Here is a 12,400-nt window from a genome sequence, read left to right as displayed (position 1 = left end):
AGGTACAGCTGGTGTTCAGAGGTTTTTTCCATCTGTCCCAGTTCACTGTATAATCAAAACATAGTCCCGGTTCTCTCCCTGCTGCATTTCTTTCCACCTCAAGCCTCCTCTCTCTCCTTTACATGGCAGGCAGACTCTAGCCCACCACGTGGATCTGCACACAGCAATGCCCTATTTGAATTTCCATCTGTCAATAACATTAAAGCAGAACCACCACGGCAATTACAAGTGTACACAATAATCTTGTCGTCCAGCGTCTTTAGCGCGTCCCAGAATGCATTAAGACGGTGCCAGGAGAGACTGGGCTCTGTTGGTTCAGCTGTAAATCTGCAATCTGTACAAAAACACCCACGTGTCAATCACGAGACGTTCCTGTTCTCCTCGTGGTTCACGGTGCATAATTTAACTACTACGCTTGTCAGGTTCTCCACGCTGCTCGTGCACCCGATGGTAAATGTGTTCATGAACTCAACTGTCATCAACAAAGGGAAACAGCACGTGGAAATAACAGGCTAAAGGAGGCAAGAGGCCTCTTTTCCTTTCACAGTTAAAGGAATTGCCAGTCAGGGAAAGTTTAGTCAAGCTTAAATTTTTAATGCTCAATGGGTAAAACGTCCCAAGGGTTGAAGGATGTTGACAAACAACTGCATCAGCTCTGTGCTGAGGAGGAAGACAGTGTTTGGGTAAGACATAGGAGGGGATTAATGCCATCCCTGTTCCCATGTAGGATGATATAAGGGGAAATTTTAACTAACTGATCTGTATTATATCCCACAACCCTGTAGTGCAGAAAACAAATCCTACCATATCACCACAGCCTTGCCACTGTCAGTGAACTATGAAGCAGGCTGTCCTTCCTAATACAAATTACAACTGCTGAAGGGCCTTGTCAGAAAGGATGAAAATTTCACACTCAGCTACATCAGGCAGTAGTTACCCACTGCTTACACCACAGTTAAAATGCAATAAAAAAGAAATCTCTGTCCCAGGACGTGACATTAGAGCTGATCAGTGCCAAAGCTACAGACCATAAGGACAGCTTCACACTTGCCTCAGCTAGTTCATGAATAAACATCCAATTCATTCAAATGAGTTCTATATTAACTAATTTAAATAATTTTCATTTTGCTTTGAATGGTAAACAGATCTATTCTGCCAGGATAGTTGAGTTTGCAATTCAAATTACACACCGATTTGTAATGAGAAAAATATAATTAATGGCAAAGCTTGAAGTAACTACAATTTTACTCCTTTGATTTCCTGTGGAGGAGAAGGAGGGGGCGGAGGGTGAAGCTCTCAGGCACACATGCGCTCACACACCATCCTTCCATAAGCCAATACATTTTGTTGCCAATTCCAGTATTTTGCTTGAGCAGTCCTGATCTAGTGCACTGCACCACCATGGGAGGACACAACGTGACTTGACATTCTCCTCACAGGCCACAGACACTGTGATGTAACACTGACATCACCCAATAAATAATCATGTAGCAGTCTGCAGATTAAACGACTTCCTTCTATTGGGATCATAAACAATAATTATTTGGCAGCTGCCCCTTAGAAGCTCTGTGTGTGCTGGACATTAAATCAAGTTCTATTGATTTGCTAAACTGAGTCAGCCCATTTTCCTCGTGTCTCTCTCCCACCTAATGAGATTCTTTGTCCCATCACTCCACCATTCTTGTCTGGCATCACATTTGTAAGTCAAGCACTGATCAGTCCGATCTGATCCATAAGGAGAAACAGAGCATTGTCCCAGCGCTGTTGTTCTGGCTGTTAAACAAGTCCTTCTTGGCAGATCCCTTTTTTAACCAAAGCCTTCAGTTCCTGATTAAAATCAAACCCTAATGACAGATAACCAGCCCTGGCCACACTGTTTGCATGGTCCTGCCAACAGACACCTTCATGGTAATCAAGATGTGCAGAATCAGTCCCTTTGGAAACAGGCCCACACAATTTGAAGCTGGTTTTTGTTTCTCCCAAAAGTCTGACAACAAAATAGTGTGCAATGGTAAAAAGGTAAAAAAATCTCCACAGAGTTCATAGACAACATCAGTTTCTCTTTTACTAATGCACAGATTCTATGATTCTCTCAGTCCTGAAGGCTTAAATCAATCTTGGGCATTTTAGTTGCCTCATTCCAAAATATGAACCCAGTTCTTAAATGATTATATCTCTTTTGAAATAACAACCTGTGCATTTAATTTATTCTTTCTGAAAACTATACTGATACATTCAACAGAGTTTATTCACTGAGAATGGGAGTGGGTGGAAAAAAAAAAAAAAAAAACAAAAACCAACTGGGCAGTTGCCCAAATTTAAGAGCCTGGTGTACAGTTACATCACCCATCCAGAGGAGAAGGGACATATTACACACTTGCAGTCATTCAAGCAAGACAATTCACACAAAGTAGCCACGACCCAAAGGGCAAATTCCAACATATCCAGGAAAAGCAGTTGCCTCCGGTTATAAGGCAATTGTTATTTTCTATTATGACACTCGATAAGATCTCTTAGCCCCTTGACCCTCACATTTCCAGATTTAGTTTGTAGCACTGTACACCTTTTGGGTAACGTTGATTATAATCCACATAATAAAATGTAGTTTAAGAGACCCATAAAATAAAATGCCTCACCCCTCGCACATCAGCTTGATTTACTGGTGCTAAGCCAAGAGATTTCTCAGCCATATTTATCTTCAGGACTTCTGGTTGTTTTGTTTGTTTTTTTTTTAAACAATCAATCTTGTGTTTATTCAAAACACACAGATCAGAAAAAAAAAGTACGTTTAGCTCAGATTTGGGCATACACAAGGCAGGAAAGTCAGCTCTGATTCAAAGATCGTGTCTACAGCTCACTTCAGTGGGAAATCGGGCAACACTTACACCAGAAGAAATCCCACATGGCATACAACTGGCACATGCACTGTTTTCAATGCTCACATGTAACAGGAAGAAAAAGAGTAACTTCAGCAGCAGAATCCTTAAATGAGACTTTTCGTTTATGTATGCACAAGCCGGAGGCTAAATATTCATCTCTTCTTCCCTTGATCCAGAATAAATGGGATATATGGCAGGAATACTTACCAGAAACACTGACAATATGCCTCTGCTTGGAGCTATGTAGTAGTAAGGATACATAGCTGCTCTGGTGATGTACATAGTACATATATACATATATAAAACATATATATATTCTTACACACTGGGGATAAATTGTTTTATTAACAAACCACTCCACAAGGGGCATTTAATAACCTATAGCTCTTGCCTTCAGTTTTTGTGCACCTAAGACCTGACAATCAGGACATGCCCTAACCTATAATGACCAAATTCTGCTACCTTTAATCATATGTATCTACCACTGGAATTAAAAGCTGCCAGAATCTGGTAATGGAAAGTTTTAAACTGAGTGCACGGTAAACTTCTGATTTTGGTCACACCCAAACTGATCTTGCTTATTTTAGTTTGTTCTCACTCTGAGTTTCATCCCTCCTTTCTACGAGAACGGGACAGTTTTCTCCACTAAGTGAAAATCACAGCTTTACAGTTTAGCAGTTAGTTTCCTTGTTAAGACAACACTTCCTACAGAAGCGCCTTCTGTTGTCACCAACTAGGGCAAAAACACCTTTGCTAGAGGCTGACTGGCAAACTGAATCACCCACTGACCCGCGGGGACATGACCCTGACTGCCCCACCCAACACCAGCTGAGGGTCTGGAATACCCACCCCAGACCAACTGGAGATCCAGAGATTACCAAAACAGCCAGAACTCACCATCTGGAGGCATCAGGACCTTGTTGTTCTGTGTACACCAGCCCACGGGGTGCAGATCTGCTGTCATCACGTCACACCAGAAGTCTGCCCTGCGGTCGTCCCCGTAGCCGCAGTAACGAAGCAGCAAGAGCTGTCCACATGTTGTGATGATCGTAGCCACCCAGTACGTGTCTGGATTGCTCTTGTTGGCCACTTCTAATTTCATCCCTGGTTGGAAACTGCTTTGAAGGCTGATTTCAACCTTGCAAAATGAGAAAGGCGTGGTGTTACCTTTGCTTCTTTGCAGGGAGACCCCCCCCCTCCCCTGATAATGCTGCCCTTAAAGTGCAGCTCCAGGATAGGATACGAGTTGATTTTGCTTCTTAATCGAACCACCTCCTTCACATCTGTCTAAGAAGTTCCATTCCTACTTCACTGGCACATACCCCATCATGAGAGGTCCCACATGCTCCAAAAAGTCATTCCACGTGCACTACATCTAAGAGAGGAGTGGCACCCATCTTCACTTCCTAAATCTCACAAATTCCTGGGAGAAAAGTGATACAACTCACATGAGGGATCGTTTCCCACTGCACAGCTCCATCAGGCAAATCACTGGACACATGCAAGGTAGAAAGGCAGGTATGAAGCACCTCTAGGAGTTAAGCCCAACTACAATAACTAATCATACAGCAACACTGAAGCATCTCTTGAGGCTTGACAAGCATCAAGGGCTGAATGCTCTACCAGGCAGACCAAGTGTTTTCACTGAACCCATCTGCAGCAGCTCAAGCCTCAACTAATTCACCCTCCCAGCACCCTGGTAAATGAGCTATGACCCATCACCTCAAAAAAGTAAATTGTTTAGGTCACTGTCCTGCCACCTGATGAAGATGTCACTTCCAAGAATTATCAAGAATAAACTCTACAAGAAGCATTGCCTGTAATTCTCCAGCATAGAGAATCATGGTCCTTCATCTTGCAGTACTCCACTGCTGTTACAATGAACTCACAATAGGGAATAGAGGACTATATAATTTTTTCAGATCTAGATGAAGGAAAGGTTTTTCATCCCTGCAGCTCCTTAGCCCTACAAAATAAGGCAGAAAATCACTTGGAGACAAGGGTGGTTGGACTAGATGATCTCCAGATGTCCCTTCCAACCCCAGCCATTCCATAACTCTGTGATTAACAGCATGACAGCAGACACCCAAACGAAGACTTCTCTTAAAGCAGCAACAGGTCCTTCAGGAAGGTTCCCTCTCACTGCAGCCCAACTACACTGTCCCCAAAGGACATCTCTGCCAGACAGGACACACAGTGTAAGGCTGCTTCCCACATCTGACAGGTCAGTTAGGAGGATGAACAGCACCATCTTCATGGGATTTGCAGCTGAGGACAGAGAACCACCAGGACTTGTCATGGCTTCATTCAGTTGAAGGCATCACAGTACCTTCCCAGTAGGCTAGTTGAATGACAAAGATGTCCTGGAAAATCTACCAGTTTGGCCACACGAGCACACCCTTGACTGTGATGAAGAAGTCAAGAATCAGCTTAATTTCTGCCCCATGTCTTCATGTGACATCACACATGTAGAATAGAAGACATTAAACAACTAGTGGTGGATGGAGAAGTTGGTCTCAAACAACAAGATCCTTGATGGGCTCTGCCTGGAGACAGAATCCTTTCCTCAAAGCATGCTCTGATACTCTCCATCAGTAAATATTTCAGAAAATTCAAATGCTGTTTCTATTAAAACAGACCAGAGCCACAGACCATGCTGTAACTACCACAGCTGTCTGTATGATCCATGTTCACCCAGGAAAAGCACCACCCGCCCAAGAACCTGGTTCTCACACCTCTGAGACAGGCAAGAGGCTGAAAGATGGCTTCCTGCAGGCCATGCTGTAATCTAGGGCTGAGTGACCCTGCTAGTCAGTAAATCATGCATTAAAAGGAGCTTTGGAGAAATAAGAAAACTCTTGTGAGATGTACTTCTACTGGTTGGGATGGACAGCAATAAATGCAGAAGGGGAAATAAATGAAGAGAAAAAAATTAAATTAGTGTATTATAAGCAAAAGGAGAGCAATACAAGCTCTCAAAAACGAAAAATTTCATCAAAAGGCAGACTATAAGGAAGTGGCACAGACAGAGCTCCAAGCCGTGACTGCAAACACACCAAGGTCACCTAACACCAGTTGGGGGGCTATTCCCATGCAGGTTGCCACATATGTGGAGGGATGATTTCTCCCCAGAATGGTCTGACCCCTCTTCAGCTCTCCAGGGACCCCCTGAAAACCAGAAGAGGGAACACACGGAACACCCGCGAGGCTCAGGCAAAGCACGTACGTGTTTGAAGGAGGTGTGGGGAGCAGCACTGGCTCCTGTTTCCTCCAGGAATTCGTCCCAGTTGAAGTCTGCATCCTCAATGCTGGAGCCCTCATCTGTGCAAAGGCAAAAAAAAAAAAAAAAAAGAATGAAAGAAAGAAAAGCAGCCTAAAACACAGCCAAAGAAGGCAAAAGTTATGTCAAAGAGTTCAGGGTGAGAATAGCAACCAGTATAAACATCAACAGAAGGGAAAACAGAAAGCTTGCCTTAAAGATCTGTGTTTTGACCAGCTCTTACTATGCTTTCAGCCGACTTTGGGACTTTAGCAGCCAACACTGAGATCAGAAATGACTCTGTTTTCATAGCAGTGGGGGAACAAAACTGTCATACACTGCAACAGGCACTTCTGCTCTTTTATTTAGTATTTGATGACTCTCTTGCTGCAAGGGAGGTGGCTGCCTGCCCATTATCACAAGAGTGCAGTGGCCTTGCTTGTGTCCCAAAAGTGGGTCATCAGTACTGTTAACTCCAGCAGTGCCCTGGTGATAATATGAAAAGTTGCTTCTGTTGGCCGAGCAACAAGTGGAACAAACACCCCAATCCTTGGGGCTGGGGAGCCCAATTTTCAGTTCTGCCACCCTTTCTCTCCTTCCTCAGCATCTCTCCACTCATGAATCTCAGACAAGGTCCCCATGTCTCCCTCCTCCCCTAGATGCTTTTCCCCAAATCCTCCAGCACCCCTCACTAGACCACTACTGCCTTTTTGCTCCCTGCACTTGTTCTTGCCCCATTCCAGATTTGGGGCTCTGCATCATGTCTCCCCATCCCACTGCTGCCCCACATGATCTTTCCCCACAGGGAAGGACTTGACATGACTACTCTTTCTTTTACTTCTTTCTTTATAACTGCACTGAGCAGAGCCAAGGCCCCAAACCATTGTTGAAACACACAGAGAGCAATAATTAAAAATAAATCTTCTTTCACTTACAGAAAATCAGCCAAATCTGATTGTTTTCATTTTGTTCCCAAGCAATCTAGCCAGCCCAGTTTCATCCCCAGAGCAAAAATATTTACAGTCTGGCAATGAGCTCTTTGCAATAAGCATTTATCAGGCAAACTCTGCAAGACCCTTTACCTGCCCAAACATTCATCAGTGTGGTCATGATGTAATTAAAGTGACTCATGACAAACTGAATTAAGAACCCTCCCCAGACAGTTTTATGAAGAAAACAGCAGGGTTAATTTATTGCAATTATTGCTATAGGTCTCTAGTTTTCAGGACCAGAAAATTATGCTGTGCAAAGGGAATCTCTCATTATTAAAAGGGGAAGACATAGGTTTTTATTTGCTGCCTATGGCGCCAGGCATACATAGATGAGGGGGGAAAAGGGGATAAGAAGAGAGTTTTTTGAGACAGAGCTGGTGGAGGGTAAAGAGTCTGGGAGTCCAAAGCAGAGAGTTGAGCTTTCAATGCTGTTAAACACTTCCACGCTGCTGCATCAAACTCAAATAACCTGCTTAAATATGAAGATGTAAATCAACACTTAACTCCAGTGATAAAGTGGCTACCAGATGACTCTTCAACTCAGCAACACAAGAAATAACCCAACCCCATGATTACAACACAAAAATAGACAAATTCAACACAGAATAAAGACTGGGCTTTGTTTTGATTTTCTGCAGTCATTGCAAAAACCTTCAGGCACAGAAGCTGGCTCTACTTGAGATATTTGATCCAAAATCAGGGGTTTGTTCAGCCTTGACTGAACAACAAGCCACAACTCAACCATAAGGTAGGAGCTTGGTGCAAAAATTCTGTATCATGCAGGCAAGCAATTTAGATGAACAGGGATATTTTGCAGCCTCAAGGCCTCCTACCCTATGGAATTAATGTTACAGAGAAGAGTCAGGTGCAGAGATTTCAAAGGCTGAGCCTCTAAAATAAAGTATGTTAGTCCCTGAGTAGATGTGCAGATATGCTTATCCATCCCAGGCTTAAAATTGCTTAAGCAACTTTTTACCCTGAGCACAACCAATCTCCATCCCACTAAAAGTCAAAAGCATTTGACATGAAAAGCTTAAAGTGCATCATCCCCTCTGCCTGGTTGCTCCCCACTCCTGTGTATCCCCTCTGCCTGGTTGCACCACATGTGGGTATGCAGTGTTGGGATGGGCTGCTCAATAACCCCAAGGACATCTTCACCTCAAGATATCTGACATCAACAGGACATTTGGAACAGGCTGCCCAGGGCAGTGGTGGAGACATTTAAAAAACATGCAGATGTGGCACTTGGGGACATGGTTTAGTGGTGGCCTTGGCAGTTCTGGGTTAATGGCTGGACTCGATGATCTTAGAGTGCTTTTCCAACCTGAATAATTCTGTGATTCTATGACTTTCAGGGCAGCCCTGGGCTCTCCTTCCTTCTGTTCAGGTACTTCTGTTCCAGAGTATGAGCCATTTCCCTCAGCCCATGATGCTCTTTGTATAGTCTCAATTTTTATTCTTGTTTTTGCTCTAACCTGCCGTGTGAGTCAAGGCAAGTGTCTCCTTTTCTCCAGCCTTCCTCAGCAGTCTTATGGGAGGAAGCCATTCCACAGAGCAGTGGGGGCAGAGATTTTTACTCAGTTCAGTATATAATCTCCGGCCCTTACAAGGAGTGATGTCTCCAGGGAGTCCAAGTCTTCTCCAGAATTCAGCAATAGCTTTTTAGTAACGTTACCACAAAGATGCTATTTATGGATGCATCAAGTCCTCCTGTACTTCATGACCTCATTAACCCTGACCTACTCTGCCACACACCAACACAGAGAGACTCACTGGCCCCACTGTTCCCACAGCTCCACCCGCAGGTTCATCCCCAGGCAGTCCAGCAAAACTCACAACAGCACCTGTTCAAAAAAATATCACCCAGATCTCTCCTTTCTAAACCCAAACAGAGAGACTTCAGGACCCAGACAGGAGGCAGAGTGAGAGCTGCAGCCTTCCCTCCCTGTCAGCTCATTTCTCTCTGACACATCACCCGTCTGGCTTCTCCACCGTGTTTTATCTGCAGACTTTATCAGGAAATTACTTTTACAAGGTCTGTAAAAATAATGTCAGAGCACTCATTCATCACAGCATCAGTGGTTTATTTTGCTTCATTTCATCACAAAGAATTTTGAAGGGACTGTATGTTTCCAAAATGGTTTTCTTTTAATGGACTTTGTTCCCTGCTAGAAATCTGTAAGGGATGGGGGATCCAGAGCAGAGACAGCCTGGCCCAGGGATGAGACCAGCCCAAAGGACCCAGCACCACTCACACATGTAATAGGACTGCACACAAATCTCCTCATCCATCAGAAAAGCCCAACTGCTGAGGAGCAGAGGACACCCTGAAAGGTGATAAATTTGGCCTTAGACCTATTTTACATATCAGCTCCTTTTCCAATTATTGGTACTTAGGTCCAGAGCTTTTTCTTAATGAAAGAGTCAAGGCTGGCTGGCTCACAATACAGGATGTATAAACAAGCCCAGGATGGCAAATAAAATCAACAAGTCATTATCTGTGAGCCTCTCAATGGCTTTAAAGTGCTCATCCATTGACACTATAAAAATGCAACTGTTCCAGCTGTTACCAGCTTCCCAAGATGTTTGGCTATGGGAAATAAAGGAGAAAAAAAACTTAAAACCTGTGGCTCCAGAAACATGGATTTTTCACAGACTTCAATGAAGGAGAACACATTTGTAGCAAATTGCTTAGACATCTTATTCATAGCACAAAGATACATTCATGACTCTGAGTGAACAGAGAACTGAAATGCTTTAGTAGTTAACACACCAAATGTGCGGAGAGGGGGGACAGACAAGCACCTGATCAACCACAAAACTCCAGCATGGCCATGGAAGAGTCACCAAGACCCATATTCTCAAAGAAATTCAGGTACCACCAGCCAGTTCTTCTCATCCCAAACCAGTGTCTACAGCTGGACAACTGAATCTCATCCTAGAGGCTCCTACCACCCTCCTATGGATATAAATGGATCCAGTGGTGACTAAATCAGGCTGCAGTACTCCTCAAGAGAGGAGTCTGCATCACATGAGCTACCAGGATTGAGATGTTCTCCTCTGCCCCATCTCCTCTTCATCCTCAGTGGGGACACACAAGAAGCTCCAAATGGCAACTCAACCCAAAGTCACAGCTGGAGGGCTGCAACAGTGACAACGACCCAAGGGGGTGAAGGGGAGCTCACCTGAATCAAACTGCTCCCTGTTGCCATTTGCTGGGCTCTGACCCTTCTCCGGGGAGAGATGCTGGGTTTCTCTCATGGTGGCAATGAAAGATGCCCTCGTCTCCATGGTTCAGAGGAAAAGGCTTTGCCTTCCTAATTCATTCTGCAGCAGGGGGGCAAGGAGGACAAGCTAGAAGAAAAAAGAAAAAAAAACAATGAGTGGTTTGTTCTACCTACACCAACTTCTTTCCTCAGCCTTTCCTAGTGGTTTTCATGTTATCCCATCTTGATACAGTTGGACTTCATGATCTTAGAGGTCTTTTCCAACCTAAACAATTCTGTGATTCTCTGACTGTAAGCCTTTGATCCCACTCTCATCTCCAAGCTGACCCTAGAGGTGGATGAAAACCACAACAAAGGATCTTAGTGGCAATAATATCATAACAGCAATAATAATAATAATAATAACAACAGAGAAGATTATAAGGTAATAAACAGCATCCACAGGCTTCACATCCCAAAGTTCACTCCTGCTCCCAGTACCACCAATAGAGAGAGAAGGACCAGCCCACAGGGTGGCACAACCCTTGCCAAAAAAAAAAAAAAAGCAGGAAATGTTAACTCAACTACCCTCCAGCAAGTCCAGCCCTTGGCTTACAATGTTTTGGTGGCTAACACTGTGTGAGATGTATCTCCTGCTCCACAAATATTCAAACTTCCAAAGGAGGAGATTTCTGATAATGAAACGGAAGAAACACAGAAGAGAAAATACTTGGGAGCAACTGGAATAACTCTAGAAAATGAAATTCAGCAGGTAAAATGCAAATATCCTAGTGAAACAGTGCTGGCTGCAACTGCTTATTGAATGAAGATGGACCTAAAGTAACTATACCAGTTAGTAACATGCAGGGTAGCAAATACTAACTCATTTTAAATTGGGTTATGTTGGCAGAGGAGATTCTTCCAGAAGTAATGACCCTAGTAAACACAAAGTGGAATAAAAACACACAAAAATGAAAAATTATATGAGAAAAGGCATACAGGCTTACCAGATCTTACATCAGACACCAGACTAAATGAGAACTGTATTTCTAGCTACAGTAAGCCACCAGACAAGCAATACCCTGGGATATACCTTTAGGAGTAGATTAAAAAGAACTCCAAAGTGAGCTTTTCAGTAAAAACTCTCCGAGATGGTGATAACTTATGAGGTGTCAGAGCAGGACTGAAAAAGAGAAACCAAGAGCTGGGATTATGGGCACAGAGGGAGCCAGCTATTCACACAAGATATGCTAAAGCAAAGACAGAGAGTAGGGAAGGTGTGTGCCCAGAATATCCAATGTGGAAAACTGGTCCTGCTTATTAGTGGATGCCTCCAAGACCTGCATGGTAGAGAGGACTGTGATGGCAGCACCAGTGTCAAATGCTCGACAAGAAGTGTGACTAAAAGTAGGAAAAAAGTTTACTGCCCAGGCAAAGCAGGAGTAATAAGACTGTAAAAATATTATGGGATTTTTTCAACTTTTACTACTCTGGAGGCATATTCTAGAAGACTGGATATGGTGGTTATAAAACAGAAAGGAGAGTGTTCTGTCCTAGATTTTTCATTCCCAGTTTTTAAGGCCGTTCCAATGACAATTTTAAAGAAGAAATGCACGTGTGTGAGCAGCTATAGGAGGAACTGAAAAAGATGAGAAGCATGTCAAGTCTAAGTGTGTCCATTAACTGGACTATGGTGGGACGGTCTGCTGGAGCGATCACAACTGCAATTAAATCATGGGTGTGCACAAAGCATCCCTGGTGGAAGCAAATTACCAAGGCAGGTGATACAATCCCTCCATCAGCAATTTGTGTTCCCCACCCCAAAGGAACCTGCTAAGGAAAAGTTAAAAAAAAAATTTAAGAATTGAGATCATAAATCAGCTCACAGCAATATGGTTGTTGGTCTCTTCATAAAGTGCTCAGCATACTTTGAGCACTCCACAATTAATAATCATCCCTTCCCCACTGCAATGACCACCACAGCATTTCATCTTTATTCTTTGTTGACATGAGACTTGCTAATGAATTAAGTGTATTATATACTACGAGTATTTTGAGTGCAGC

General features: G+C 43.5%; 1 protein-coding gene across 1 annotated transcript in view; it reads right to left on the bottom strand.

Moving 5' to 3' along the window:
* Positions 1-10,494, bottom strand: part of SFMBT2 (Scm like with four mbt domains 2) — a 100,677-nt gene extending 90,183 nt beyond the window's left edge. Inside the window, exons 1-3 of the mRNA XM_064656551.1 lie at positions 10,316-10,494; positions 6,106-6,200; positions 3,777-4,017 (exon numbers count right to left, since the gene is read on the bottom strand). Of these exons, the coding sequence (XP_064512621.1) occupies positions 3,777-4,017; positions 6,106-6,200; positions 10,316-10,421 (442 nt within the window). The 5' untranslated portion in view covers positions 10,422-10,494. The remainder of the gene's footprint in view (positions 1-3,776; positions 4,018-6,105; positions 6,201-10,315) is intronic.
* Between the last annotated feature and the right edge of the window lie 1,906 nt (positions 10,495-12,400).

This window comes from Pseudopipra pipra, chromosome 5 (genome assembly GCF_036250125.1).
Source record: "Pseudopipra pipra isolate bDixPip1 chromosome 5, bDixPip1.hap1, whole genome shotgun sequence".
NCBI classification, from domain to species: Eukaryota; Metazoa; Chordata; class Aves; order Passeriformes; family Pipridae; genus Pseudopipra; species Pseudopipra pipra.
The sequence above is the reverse complement of the archived record's forward strand: the minus strand, read 5'-3'. Positions and strand labels throughout refer to the sequence as shown.